Raw genomic sequence first — 14,049 nt, forward strand, 5'->3', positions numbered from 1 at the left:
TGTGCTATTCTGGCAGTAGAAGCACTTTAAAATACCTGTCCATTTGTATCTTCCTGGTTTTGCATGGATTTAGAATATTAGAATAATGTTTTTCAAACTCTCTGAGGGCCTTTACAGAAATACTTTTTTATACTACCAAAGTTTTTTTTTTTTTTTTTCCCAACAGTCTAACTAGAAATATTGAGCTTTGGTGATGTAGATCTCTCTAGACCTACAGAAGAGGTAAAACCTCACAGAGATTTATTTCTTGCTTTCCTTAATGCAGTTTATCCAGGTAAGGAAACATGGAAAAAAAGTGTTAGGCCAGTATGAACGTGACAAGGCCTGAGATTGGTCCATAGTACAAATGAGAGATCAGAGAAAAAAATTACAATAATGTTAATGTTAAGCATAAAAGAGTTGCTCTATTATGACAGTGGCTTTGTTTCCACAGGGAGAACTTATACAGGAAAGGTATCTGATGAGACTTGCATTAAACTGCCAGTGTTGTCCAATTTTTGTGCCGTTTAGATGCTGTTGATCCTAGAATGGCATATGACTGGGTACAATATCACTTGTTAAACTGCTGTATGAATTAGCCACAAATGCGTAGGTAGGGACAGAATGACACTTGTACTTTTTTCATGCCTGTGTCTAAGAAGACTTTGGAAGAAGTATTTGATATTAGTCCAATCATATGTTACATCATAGTGAATATTTAGGAAAATGACATTAACAGAATTACTGTTTCTGGCTGGCAGAGTTGGAGGCTTCTGAGAAGAACACATGGTACTGAATAAGGAAGTTAAAATTCACTGAGAATTAAAATATATTTTTAATATATTTATCTTATTATTGCAATGTATGGATGCATAATGATATCTTTTAAAGCAAATTCTGTATATCCTGTTGGGATCAATTCAAACAGTCCAGTTTGAATTGGACAGTATTTGTCTTCTGCCCTTAAGGAATACTAGAACACCAATCTCAAAGCCATATTCACTGCTCTCACACCTCACACTTGGTAGATGAATTCCTACTTGCCCTAGGTATTTTCATCCACTGCCCCTCCTAAGACAAACTTCCTGAGTATGGTACTGAGTGCTAAAACAGATGAGGCCTAACTTTCAGGTCTAGCTTTTGTCCTGACAAGTGTTGTCAAGTTTGAGAAAGCAAAACCTGAGAAAGCAGCTGTGCTGTGCTGCTTGGTGGAAAATTATATGTACAAGGGTCTGCAGACAACAAAGTAGGCCTGCTGTGCAATGCATTTCTGCTTTGGAACCTCACTCTTCCAACCTATTTGCCCTGCAATCTTGACCTGTCAGGATGTCTCGCCATGTCAGCTAAAAGGAGAGTGATGGCTGAAATGGGGTGCACTGTAAGCTGCCAACAGATGAAGTTTCTCTAAGATTGTTCTGAGCGTTTGACTCACCAGGGCTTTTTTTCTTACAACAGTCCAGCTGCCTCGACTGAGTGTGTTGCAATCAGCTATTTTAACAGTACACAGTTTCACAATGAAGTTTCATTTGGACATAAAAGAGGAAGCAAGTTCAGCGTGTTGCAGTTCAGTCAGTTATAAAACCCCCTCATCTCCTATGGGACTTTCTTTCTATACTTCTTTGCTATAGAGGATTAGAAGTAAAACAGATGTGATCTTAGAAGTGTAATTAAAAAGGAAATAAAAACAGAACATTGCATTTTGGGATAGGAAGGACTCACAGGAAGTTTCAAACTAGTTAGAAGACATCAATTTTTCTGTACCTGGTCAGCGGCTGTATCTTTGGAGGTAAGAACTAAAATACACTGCACATTATAGAAATGTATGAAAATGTTGCCCTTGCTTATCAAAGCGGCTTGGTTCTGTTTGTGTGGCACCACAGCTGATAGCTGGTAGAACGAGAATGCACTTTTTGTGTTTTGAATGCGTATGTGTTTGCAGAGTCTCAGCTTCTGCCCACAGATACTTTCTGCTGCCTTAAGAAGTGATGAGAACATTTCTAAGGTGCCGTCTTCATAACCATGACCAGCTGTGGTTGCAATAAGACTTCAAATGAAAACACAATTTTTCCTGTGGTACTTCTGAAGACTTTCATAAAATCAGACTAAACAGGTTTTTCAGAATATTTTTAAAGTGAGCCTTACTAGCTGTGTTGCTTTTATCATAATTAAGATATTGTTATTGAAATTTCTGTGCATGTTACTGTACTGTCTAAGTAATGTCCTCCAACTGGAGTACTCTATTTGTAGATTATAAATAAAAATAGGCAGCAAAATAGATTAATATGGTCATCATATTAAAAAAAAGTTCATAAGAAGAAAGATGAGATTTCTCTGAGAACATGATGATGTTAAAAATTATAAACAAAGAAACTTTATTATTGCATTTTTTCCAATTCTTAGTGAATTTCCTGGTTTGCTGAAAATTCACAGCTCAACAAGGGTATACATGCACAACATGCCTCCTCTCCCTGCTTTTTTATGCTCTACAACATGACTAACATTTCAATGCCTTTTTGTGGACCATTTCCTTCACTCCTTCTGGGAAACACCTTCAGCCTTTTTTGTCTTTCTTCCTTTACCATTTATGCTTGCTTTTCATTTCTAGAAAGTGTATTCTCTTCTGTAATAGGTCACATGGATTTATTGCCTCTTTACTTCAAATGCTTAGATTCAAAATGTTGCAGTACACGTAGTTTAGTCGTAACACCTAAAACCTCATTAAAATTAACACAGACATCCAGAGACATAAAATGATTTCAACCCCAGGAAGAAAATTATAAAAGCACAGGGTAGAAATATTAAGTCGTCAAAGTCTTCCTTATGAATGTGCAGCCTGATTCTTTCCTGCCTCAGATTTCCTCAGATGCTGTTGTTTACAGCTGTGGATATGAGATGTAAAATGCTATCCAACCAGATTGATGGGGTCCTAAACCAACTTTGTATAGGCATAGATGATGAAGAAAAGTATATAAAATGATGAACCAGGCTTGGTCTGTATGATGTTTCAAGGAACTTGAACTGGGTGGAAAACAAACTTGGGTGGAAAACTTTGAGACCTCAAAAAGCTATATTTTACCAACATACAGTTTTCATTGTATTTTTATAGAAATATGTCCCCCCCAACTCGATTTAAAGATAAAAATACACTGAGACTGTATTTCTTCCTAAATTAAAGAAGCTGAATGCTCCTGAAACCCCATTGCCATCCATTTCACATGATCAAAAATTGGTAGGTGTTTGTATAACAAGAGCATTCAACAGTATAGTAGACTTCTTGGGGAAGATGTCTCCTCTCTTGCTTCCTTTAGTCTGTCCTTCCAGCAGATTCCATCATACTCTCAATATACGGGATTATTATTCTCTCAAACCTACTTGTTCCACTTGAACCAGCCCACACTCCCCCATGGGTGAGGTACTCCAGTTTTTCTGCATCTCTTCAACTGTTGACATGTGAATAAAGAGCTTGACATGTGAATAAAGGGCTTATGTTTTCTCCTGTGGGAAGAAAAAAGATCAGAGTCAAGAGAGATGTGGGGAGGGCACAAGCATGGTTTGGCTCACAGTGACTGCTTAAAGAGCCTCTAGATGCATCTCTTGGGCCCCAGGTCTTCCAGAGCAGCAGCAGGGAGAGGACGTGACAAATGTAGCGGGCAGCATTCAGATGCTTGTGCAAAGCCACCCTCTGGCTATTCATCTTCTCCTCTGCTGTGGGCAAAGTGAGCCATTCCTACAACAAACAGCAGCCACTGCTATTGTAGAATTATAGTTGGAGAGAAGCATAAGTTGGAAAGGACCTCCAAATATCATCTGGTCCAATGTTTCATGGGAGAGGAAGCCTAGATGAGATTATGTAGAACCTTGTCCAATTCCACCTTGAAAACATCCAATGAAGGGGACTCCACCATTTCTCTAGTGAGGTTGTTCCAGTCATTGATTGTTCTTCATTGATTGTCATTGTAAAAAAATTTCCTTCTCTTCCCTCTTATCCCTGGGAGTACTGGTGACATGGTTTAGCAGTGAACATGGTGTCACTGGGTTAATGATTGGACTTAATGATCTTAGAGGCCTTTTCCAACCTATGCGATTCTGTGATTCTATCCCAATGCAACTTGTGCTCTTTGCCACTTGTTGTCTCCATGTGGCTGCTTGTGAAGAGAGAGCCTTGTTTTCTTTGCAGCTGCAGACACTGGAATACTATGATGAGCTGTCCCCTTCCCCCTGTCTTCTCTACTCCAGGGAGAAGAGTCCTAACTCCTTTAAATTAGGATCAAAGGCAGCTTTTCCAGCCCTTTGATCAACTTCTTGGCCCTCCATTGGACCCTTTCCAGTCTGTCCACAACTTGTTTGAATTTTTTGGGACCAGAATAGGATGCTCCAAGGACAGCCTGACAAATGCTGAGAGGGATGCTCCCAACTCTATCTCAGCCAGCTGTGCCCCTGTGGGTGAAGCCCAGAATCTGCTTTTTCTCATTGCTGTAGCCCTGCTCTGCTGGCTTAGGGACCCCTTGTTGTGCACCAGGGTCCCCAGGTCCCTCTCAGCAAGGCTCCCCAGGCACACGGGGCCTGTGCTGGGCTCTTTGGTTGTGTCATCCAGTGCAGGAGCTGCTACTTGCCTTTGTTAAACCTGATGCTGTTATTGCTGGCCCACCTTCCAGCCTGTGCAGGTCTCCCTGTAAAATGTGTCCATCTCACCACACAATTTGGTGTCATTAGCATTTATTCAAGCCAAATGAAGTTCAGATACCAAAGATCTGTAGGTTTCAGGCATTGAGGAGAGGCTCTACTTACCCATGTGCACAGCTCATTACACTGCCTTCTTCACTATCCTAGTTTCCCCATGCTGGCTGCACTGAGGCTTCCTGGGAGCTGTTCCACACCAGCCCCAGGGGAAGGTGAGATATGGATCCTGGAATATTTGTAAGCTTGCTCTAAACACTATCCTGCTTGCCAGAACTATTGCATGTGTGTCTGGCAATCTGAGGTGGATCCCACACCTCACTGAGGGGATCTGTCTGTATCTCCACAAACTGGAAAAATGTCTCTTAAAATAGGGAAAAAATACTACAGACAGATCCATAGGATTTGAGTTCCTTCAAGACAGGGAGACTGTCATCTGGGATCCCATCTAGTAAATCAGCTAGAACTCAAGGTATACCTTGTGACAAGAGCCGAGCTCCAGTCCTCAGCAGCATACCTTTAATGCTATTCAGAGCCCTGGTCTGAATCTGAAAGCCAGTCATATCCAAGCTTGTCTCTTCTATGAGTTCCCATCCCCTTCTTTTGCAATGCAGAAGAATGTCCCTTTCCCCACTGAGCTGTGATCCCAGCTGGCACCATGTTCTTTCCATTCTCTCTAGCAACTTTTCATCTTGCTTAGGTTTTTGAACAGGACACAATTTATCATATCTCTTTGTGCACACTTCTCAGGCTTTCCATAAGTGTTTTGCATATCCTGAGCCAAGAACTCCCATTCTGTTTTCCTGCTCTCAGACTGTAATCTGATGTCTTTATGCAAACACTGGCACTATCTACAAGCATTACAACCTAGCAAATTTGCTGCCACACACTGGTAACTCTCCTGGATTCTCCATGTGACCTTAAACATTCATCCCGCTTTCAGGCTTTTCTTCTGCTGAAGAACTGAACAAAAACCTCAAGCAAGACATCAGAGTTTTTAAGATAATCTGACTGTAATAAAGACTATGTCAGATAGAAAAGAGAGTGTAAACCAGGCAGTCTTCTCCTCTATCTCCAGTAGGCTTAGACGGAATGTAGTCAGTGCCCATTGCTAGGGCAGTAGCAACACAAGGAAAATTCTTTTTGTTCACCTTACATGCAAAATGTGTCAGATCAGAATTGTAAAAGGGACTGGTTTTCCTTGTGCAACAAATGTTAGGCAATTATTTTCAGGCAGATATAAGTGAAATCTGGATTTAAGGAGCATGAAACCCAAATATTGAAATACATCAGATATAATCTCTGTGCCCTTGGAATCCTGGTGTATGTCTGTCTGTGGCATGGAGAGGGGATTAAGAGAAGAGGCGTGAGAAAACAGAATTAATGAAAACTGCGATCCTTATCAGATTTAAAATGCAAAAATTAAAAGTGGCACAGTTGCATGACAGTTGGAGTGATGGGATAATAACTTGTCAGAGGTATATATTATACTAAGTACTAGGACAAGAAACACCAGAGATACATGCACCTCCCTTTTGCATTCATGCTCTCAGCACTGCCTATCAAAACTTCCGTCAGATTTCCTTGCAGAGCTGGGAAGAGCCAGATTAGTCTGGCAGCCTTTGCCAGCTTCAGAGGGTAATCCTGTAACTCAATCAACACACACAACTCTGAGCACAATGAGACCCTAATATTTCTGAATTTGCCAATTCTTTTGTTTCCACTCCTGTCTCAGGAGTGGAAATAAGCAAAGCAGAATGCAGTGCAAAGAAATGAAACCAATGGTTTCATTTCCCTCATGTAGCACCTTATGGCAGAAACAACTCACATCTGGGGAGCAGGAAAGACCAAAGTGTCACATGCTGCCTGAACAAAACTGCCTTTGCTTATGTTGGTTGAGCAGTGGACAGGCTATATGTTACATTTCCACTCATTTCTCCAAATCCATCTTAAAAATAACATACATGTAAATGTACAACAGTTCCAGATTCAAGTTAGTCACAGTTAGTAGTGACTTTGCAATAAAGACATCTGGGCCATGGATGGTGGAGGGAAGGGAACAGCCTTTGCAAAAGGGGGGAACAGAAGCAGAAGAGAGAGTTGATAACCTGAGCAGCTCTAATATTTGGCTAAGATTTCTATGGGGTCACCTTAATTACAGCTAAAAGCCAAAGCAAGACAAGAGCATACTACAACTGCCAAGCCTCAAACAAGATTTTCCCCCTTTCTATGTAAATAGGTCACTTTTAATTAAATGTTACTGCCTGTGGGAAATCTCACACAACTAGCAGCAACAGAGAGAATCCAGGGTCACCAAAGCAAGTGTTTGGACACATCTAATTCCCATTAATATTTCTGCCTGAAGGAAGGTAATTTTATCTTCACCTTTCTCTTCAACCTTCTTCATGGTGTGGAAGTGATTCCCTCCCCCCAAGGAAAGTATTTTCTCACACTGTCTCCTCCATAACATTTATAGGGAGTCTATGTCTATCATTTATAGGGAGTCTATATCTATTATGCAAAGTCTATCTCCATGCTTAGACAGGATTTAGCCAACAATTATTAGTGCAGCATTTTGCACTAGCAACTATGACACATGAAAACTTTACTAAGAAATGAGAGTCCCTTCACTCTTAGAAAAGACCATTTGTAGTATATAAAGAAAGAAATTATTTAAATAATTTAAATTTTAATTTATTTTTACTTTAAATCTACTTTCTCTTTGCTGGACCAAACAATTTCTTTAGAACATCTTTCCCATTGATTGTATCCTTGACATCTGTTGAAAAAGAAAAGACAGAGGTGGATTTAAAACAATTTTTTTTTGTAGTGGAGCTGCCAAAGCTTGGGCAGAACATTTACTGATGTGCAACATGTGTGTACTTGCTGGCAAATCCTGTCTTTAATTACCAACATTTCTGTGCAGCTTTTGGGTCTGAGCTGCCTGCTCAGAGAGTGGAGAGAGTCAGTGACTGCTGGAACCCGAGTGTGCCTTTGAAGAAATGCAATGAAAACTGATTCCAGAGCTGTGGTATGGCTAATCCCACAGTGAAAGAGCGAGCTGGAGTACTTCTGAAATGTGTACTTTCCTATGCATTGCACTGAAATCAGTCTCTTCAAAAGTACCCTGCAGATATCTATATCTAGGATCTAGTTTAAGATCCTGTTATAGCAACTAGAGAGTGATAAGCAAATCTAGGACACAATTCATTTAATTTTGATTTAGGTGTCTAAACCAGGCCAGATGAATCATGCCTCCAAAACATTTTGCTTTTTCCACTAACATTTTCATGTATAAAAGGTAGAGACAATTAATTCTATCCTGATTGCAATGCAGAAGTGCAAAGTGCAAATTTAATGGTCTGAGATTTTTTAATGAAAAAGGAACCACACCTACAGTTGTTGATTAGTCTGTAACAGAAAGGGTGATACTCTCAATATGAATCTCAAATCATCATAATTCAGAGGCAGCTGACAAACCACACACAACAAAAGTTACTTCAAATCATATGAAAGAAAGGGGGAAACCCCAGGCTTCTTACAAGCATATAAGAAAAAGGGTGAAACCCCTGGCTTCTTAATGCAGGGCAAAATTAGATGTGTTTTAGTGTAAGCTATTACAGCAGCTATTCCACAACAAAAGACTTCTTGTCCCTCTCTCCACAACTCACTTGCCATTGGATGCACTGGACGTGCCATATATTGTGTTATACAAGATATGCTTTGGTGAGATTCAGCACAACAGGGACACTGGCTGATCACTTCTCTCACTGGCTCCAGTCCACTAGTAAGGCAGAGACACTCTTGTTCATGTCCAAATTGGAGACATCTCTCTGCAGCTAGTAACAGACTGGCGAGTGTAATCACAGCTCAGGGAGTTTAAAATGAACTTTTTGTAACTAACTTCTTCTTATCATTTTTGTGTCTGCTGGTGGTTCCCTTCCCTTGGAGAAGGATGCTGTCGGAAGGTTACCTTCATAGAATCACCTACCTGTGGGAAGACCCGAACCCTGCGCTCTACGAGAGTTTGCCTGATGAAGGGGTGTATGAAATGAGGCCCATTAGTTATTCTTCCATAGGTGAAGCCCAAGGAAAAAGCCTCCTTCAGAGATGCAGATCTGCTGGCAAGTGCATTTCCTCAGTCTGCTCTAGAGGTAGCAAGCACAGCAGAAGGCAGAAGGATAATCTCCCACAACCTGTCCAGCACCCAACACCCACAGGGCAGCCACCTCCAGCTACGCATGTCTGTGAGGAGCTGACAAAAAAAGTCACCTACCTGGTTCCACCCTCCTGCAAGAGCATTTGCAAGAACTACAACGATTTGCATATAGCTGGGGACTACGTGGTGCCAATTAGCTCGGTCACGACAGATTTTGCTTGTGACAGCGGCATAGGCCCCTTCTTGGAGTCCTCAGAGATTCCTCCCGCCATGGAGTCTGTGAAGGCTCCCCCCACGAGTGACACCATCCGCAGGCCGGGCCAAGGCCACTCCTCGTGCTGGCGGCTGGCCAGCCTCGGGCCCCACCAGCAGCCCCTCTCCGACTCTGCCCTGAACGACTACCTGGAGCAGAAGCTGGTGGAACTGTACAAGCAGTACATCATGGACAGCACGGCAAACAGGGCATCCCCCACCCAGATCCTGGCCTCGGAGCTAATCATGACCAACGTGGATCAAATCAGCATGCAGATATCACGGGAGAGGAACATGGAGACTGTCAAGGCCAAAGACATTGTCATTAGCCGCTTCTTACAAATAGCCAGTGGGAAAGTTTCCTCAGAAATGAGCACACCTACTCTGCATATTTCCCAGTATAGTCACATTAATGCTTAGTGTTTGAATGTTAGAAAGTTTTTATGTTCTTCAAAGTCGGTTTTTAGTTTTAAGATACTTTCTGCTTAATAGAAATGCATTTACCATCCAACACTTAAATAAAACCTTACAGTATATATTAAATAAGTTAAACTACCTATACTCCTGTGCTGTGCAGCTCCTATTGTGGACCAGTAAGTTATTTTTATCTTTTAAGTTTTTTTAATGAACCTCAGACATTAAAAAAGTTTCACAGAAAAAATTACTAAGAGCATATGAAACTCTTCCAGGTGCTCAGGTGTTTGCTTTCTCCCCCACATACTTGATGTATCATTTCTAATTTCCTCTCTCTGGCATCTGCCATCCTACCTCTGGGTCTGTGCTTGTGCAGGCTTACACTCATGTGAGGACAAGCAAGCACAGTGATGGCACAGCCACAGAAATATAGAATTTAGGATGCCATCCAGTCCACCTCCCTGCCCTTAAGGACTTTACTTGAGGACATCCCTCACAGAAGGTTTTATAATTCGTTCTAAAAGATATTAAGGGATAGCCAGTTAACAGCTCTTTCTATGCTAACCCTAATTATATAATTGGTGTCTTCCTGTTCAAGAGTTACCATCCCTTTTGGAAACAAGCTCTGTTTCCAAACAAACAGCATCCTCCTGAATGTGTGTGCAAACCTGTGTGCTTTGCACTGACTTCAACCCTCACGATGAGCACTGGGGACCTGTGATCACAGACAGACGCCACCTTTGGCAGGTGCTTACACACCTGACACTGTGGAGGGGTCATGTGGGGACAGCAGTAGTAATAAAGGGAGAAGAGGAAGGAAAATTTCCCTTTGTTATGAGAATTGCACGTTGCTGAAAAAAGGCTACTCCAAAGCCCATTGGATTAAAGTGAACAGTGCCCTGGAATGCAGAAGAAAAGCTGAAATGGAGCATTTGACACCGTGACTGAACACTCCTTTTGTTAGGATTGTTGTATCATAGGTCAAGGTCATTTGAACTCGATGTATTTCTAATAGAAGATCCTATTTTGTAAAATTTCACTAAGTCTTAAAAAAGAAGACAAAAACAATAACCAGAGATGCCTCATGGCAAGGGTTGGTACCTATTCTGAGTGTTCATAATGTATAATATATTGACAATGCCAATCCATCACTGGTTGAAGTTCTGAGTATCGGTATAGCATAAATACTAATTTATACTAAATATTCATAAAATTATTTCATGTTATTGTTTCCACACTGTTGTTTTGGCCTTTGTGTGCTTTTCCTCCATGTTTTATTTATTTATGTATTTTATTCAAGGCAAGTTTATATGTATATTTCAGAAACAAATGTAAGGTGATAAACATGTCCGTTTATTCTGTTGCTGTCAGTTTATGCTGTTTTTACAGAGATTACTGGGATAGCCGAGCATATTTTCCTGCATGTGCATGTATTTAAAAAAAAAGTTTCCATGAGAACCTGTGATGCTTAAATCCAGAGGGTGTACCTCTGTTGCCATGACAGTCTACCCAAATACTATTATTCAGCAATTCAAGACAGATAATTTCTGTCATGCAATATTTCTAGACTGTGATCAAATGCTATTTACAAATAATAAAGAAAGGCTATTTTTAGGGAAAAATAACAATCATGGTAATGCATAGGCACACCCATGCATTCTGCATGCAACATCCATTACCAACAACCTGGAAAAATTACTTCCAGAGGAGAGCAAAAGCACAGAAATGTAATAGCTTCTATAACCTACAGATACAGATTCAGGCTTTTAAAAACACGAGGCTTTTGTTCATGCCTATTGACTTTCACATCACTGAGTTTCAGTTGCAAAAGATGTAGTGGAAAGCAACTTGCAGAGTTGAATGCAGAAATCAATACCCTTGCTGAAAGATCTGACTCCTTCATCAGAGGACACAATCGATTCTTGCACTCAGCTCTCCCCACTCCACAGACCTCGTCCTGCGCAAACAAAACAGCATTTTATCGTCTCTGACTCAGAAATCCCAACCTTCATTTCCCCCCCAGACACGTGGGCAGCACCTGGTCACCATGTCCTCTTTCTCAGAACCGAAGCAGCAAGGAGGGAGGGCAGCTGGAGAGCAGGGACCAAGAGCTCTGCCCAAACCCGGGTGGAAACCTCCCACAGCTGCTGTGTCAGGAGCTGCAACCAGAGCCAGGGGCAGTGCTCAGAGAACAGCAGTGGAGAAGAAGAAATCTTAAATATACAAAAGCAGGCTCATGCATATGAAGGGCCTGTTTGATATTTATCAATCAACTACAAACCATTCCATTCTCAGGCAGTTTTCTTCCAAGCAAATCACTTACTGCAGTCATACTGACTTTCAAGGAAAGATCTTACTTTGTATTGTCAGAGTGACATTACTAATTTTATTTTATTTTATAAAAAGGTCATAATCATTGCAGAAGTTGATTTATTCTGGAAAGATAGCATCAGCCACTTTTTCCCCCACATACAGTTATTTTCTTTTCTCTGCCTAAATATAAATGCTCATTTCACTTTGAGCCCTGTAGTGTGCCTGTTTCTTACATGAATTACATATCAGCCACATCCCATTATTCGAAGCAGCTCGTGGATTTCAGGCAGTTTCTACATAAACAACTACTTCCTCCTTTCCACTATACTCAGATGAAAGTGCATTTATATCTCTATCCTTCTTCCATTTAAACCGAATCTTGCTCTGCACAGGTGCCTCTCTAGGTGTGCCCGTTTCCTGCTGAAAGCACTCGGATAGCAATTAGGCTGCTATTACCATGACTCAGGGTGTTATCTAGAGCGATTATCGTTTTTTCTCTCTCTCCCCCACCTCCTCTTCTGCCTCAGGGTCAAGCATTTAAAGAGACAGATCCCAATTTTTTAGTAGCTCTCTTAAATAACTAATTTTTAGTCAGAGGCACAGAATTTCTTGACATGAGCTTGTCAAAATGCTGATAGGAACCCTGGTGTCTGGGGAGTGTGTGTTGGAGAGGAGAGTTTGAATTCTGCCCTCTCAATGCATCGTAACAGTATGGCTATTTTAATATGACTAACATAATTTAAGAAGGCAAAGAAAAGTGACGAATATTTCACTAACTCTTTGGTTGAAATTTTGACCAACTGTCAAGAAACTGTTCTCAGAAGGATAGTTTATAGCCACCTTCAGCATACTCCAGCAGCTTCCTTAGGCATTTTTTGCAGAACATATTACTCATTGCTGAAAACATGATTATAGCAGCTAGGAATTTTATTGTTTATAGATGTTGTGACTGTGCCTCCAAGAGTCTGAGCCCATCACTGTGGCAGATGAACATTACCCATGGACTCCAGGAAGGCTGGGTCTGTAGTGTGACAAGAAAAACCCTTGGCAGAGGGAGAAAAGAGAGGGAAAAGGAGTTTGTCAAATCTGTTGGAACCTGTAGGTCCTGCCTTTGCTTTCAACCCCTTTGCTGGCTCTGATTTCTTGTCTGTACCAAGAAACACTGGAGGGAAGAAAAATGGATATAAAGTGAAGACTGGGCTTTGAGCTGAATGTGAAAGCGAGCATTTCATACTCTGGTTGTTAGGTTCCGGTGAAGGCAAAAAGCCAAACATCTAAAACTGAAGTAAATGAAGTTTTACAGTGCTGACTCCAGCCAGGCATATTGCTGGTATTTCACCCTGGGGAAGCTGGGACCTCCCAGCACCCCAAGGTTCATCTCATTCCCCTTCTACTGTCCTTTCAAAGATTGAAGCAGTGGGGATTTATTTAGGACTATCCCTTCCCTAAGCTTCTTCCTACCACAGGCTTCTCTCTGAGGTAGGACCTGCTGGGATGTAACCAGCTGCCAGTATAAATGGCGTGGACAGGAAGGGGTGAAGGGGACTGCAGGTTTTGTTTCCTTGATTATCAGAATTGCTGTAATCTATCTTGCCGGTATGGACAGCATGGGCTGGGAGACATCTCTTGTTCTCCCAGATTCAGGAGGGATAATTATCAATTTAGGGAGATCAGCCACCATGTTGCCGTGACATCTCACTGCATTCTTTAAACCAATACTGACATATGAAACGACTGCTACACTTTTGGTAACTGGTGAAGTTACTAACTTGCCACACACCTCATTAAATGCAACCTGCATGTCTAGGACAGCTGGTGTGTGTCTGCTTGGCACCTCTCTGTTCACAGCAACCCCCTCTCTGACAGACTCATACAATGGCTATGGACAGTGCTCAGAAGGGACATGAATTTCTCCATCTGCATTAATTACAGAGAGTGTGAGCACAACAGCAGCTTAAATCAATGTATTGGCATCCAAATTGACAGGGCTGGTCTCTAGCTGGTGGAGCCATCCAGCTAACATGGACTGAGACCTGCTCACCAATCTGTGTTGTGCTGGGTAAAACCATCACTGTCTTTGAAGAGCATTTGCAGTTTAGAAATATGTAGCAGAATATGACTAACATGTAAAGGAACAGAAGTTTAAGTCAAACCAGAATTATTCTGAGCACTGCAGCGTTACTTCTGCTTCTGCTGCACTGGGAAGAGCTGGTTTGCTGTCTCTCAGGCATTTCTGCTGACAGGATTAGGATGGC

General features: G+C 41.5%; 1 protein-coding gene across 1 annotated transcript; it reads left to right on the forward strand.

Moving 5' to 3' along the window:
* Positions 1–8,611: 8,611 nt before the first annotated feature.
* Positions 8,612–9,586, forward strand: TASL (TLR adaptor interacting with endolysosomal SLC15A4). Its single transcript, XM_053970953.1, has one exon. It carries the CDS (start codon positions 8,612–8,614, stop codon positions 9,485–9,487), a length of 876 nt encoding a protein of 291 aa, XP_053826928.1. The 3' UTR covers positions 9,488–9,586.
* Positions 9,587–14,049: the final 4,463 nt, after the last annotated feature.

This window comes from Vidua macroura, chromosome 2 (assembly GCF_024509145.1).
Source record: "Vidua macroura isolate BioBank_ID:100142 chromosome 2, ASM2450914v1, whole genome shotgun sequence".
In the NCBI taxonomy this organism is placed as follows: domain Eukaryota; kingdom Metazoa; phylum Chordata; class Aves; order Passeriformes; family Viduidae; genus Vidua; species Vidua macroura.

Bases quoted from the DNA above. Each gene is read 5' to 3' on its own strand.
- TASL (XM_053970953.1), top strand. From the start codon at position 8,612: ATGCTGTCGGAAGGTTACCTTCATAGAATCACCTACCTGTGGGAAGAC.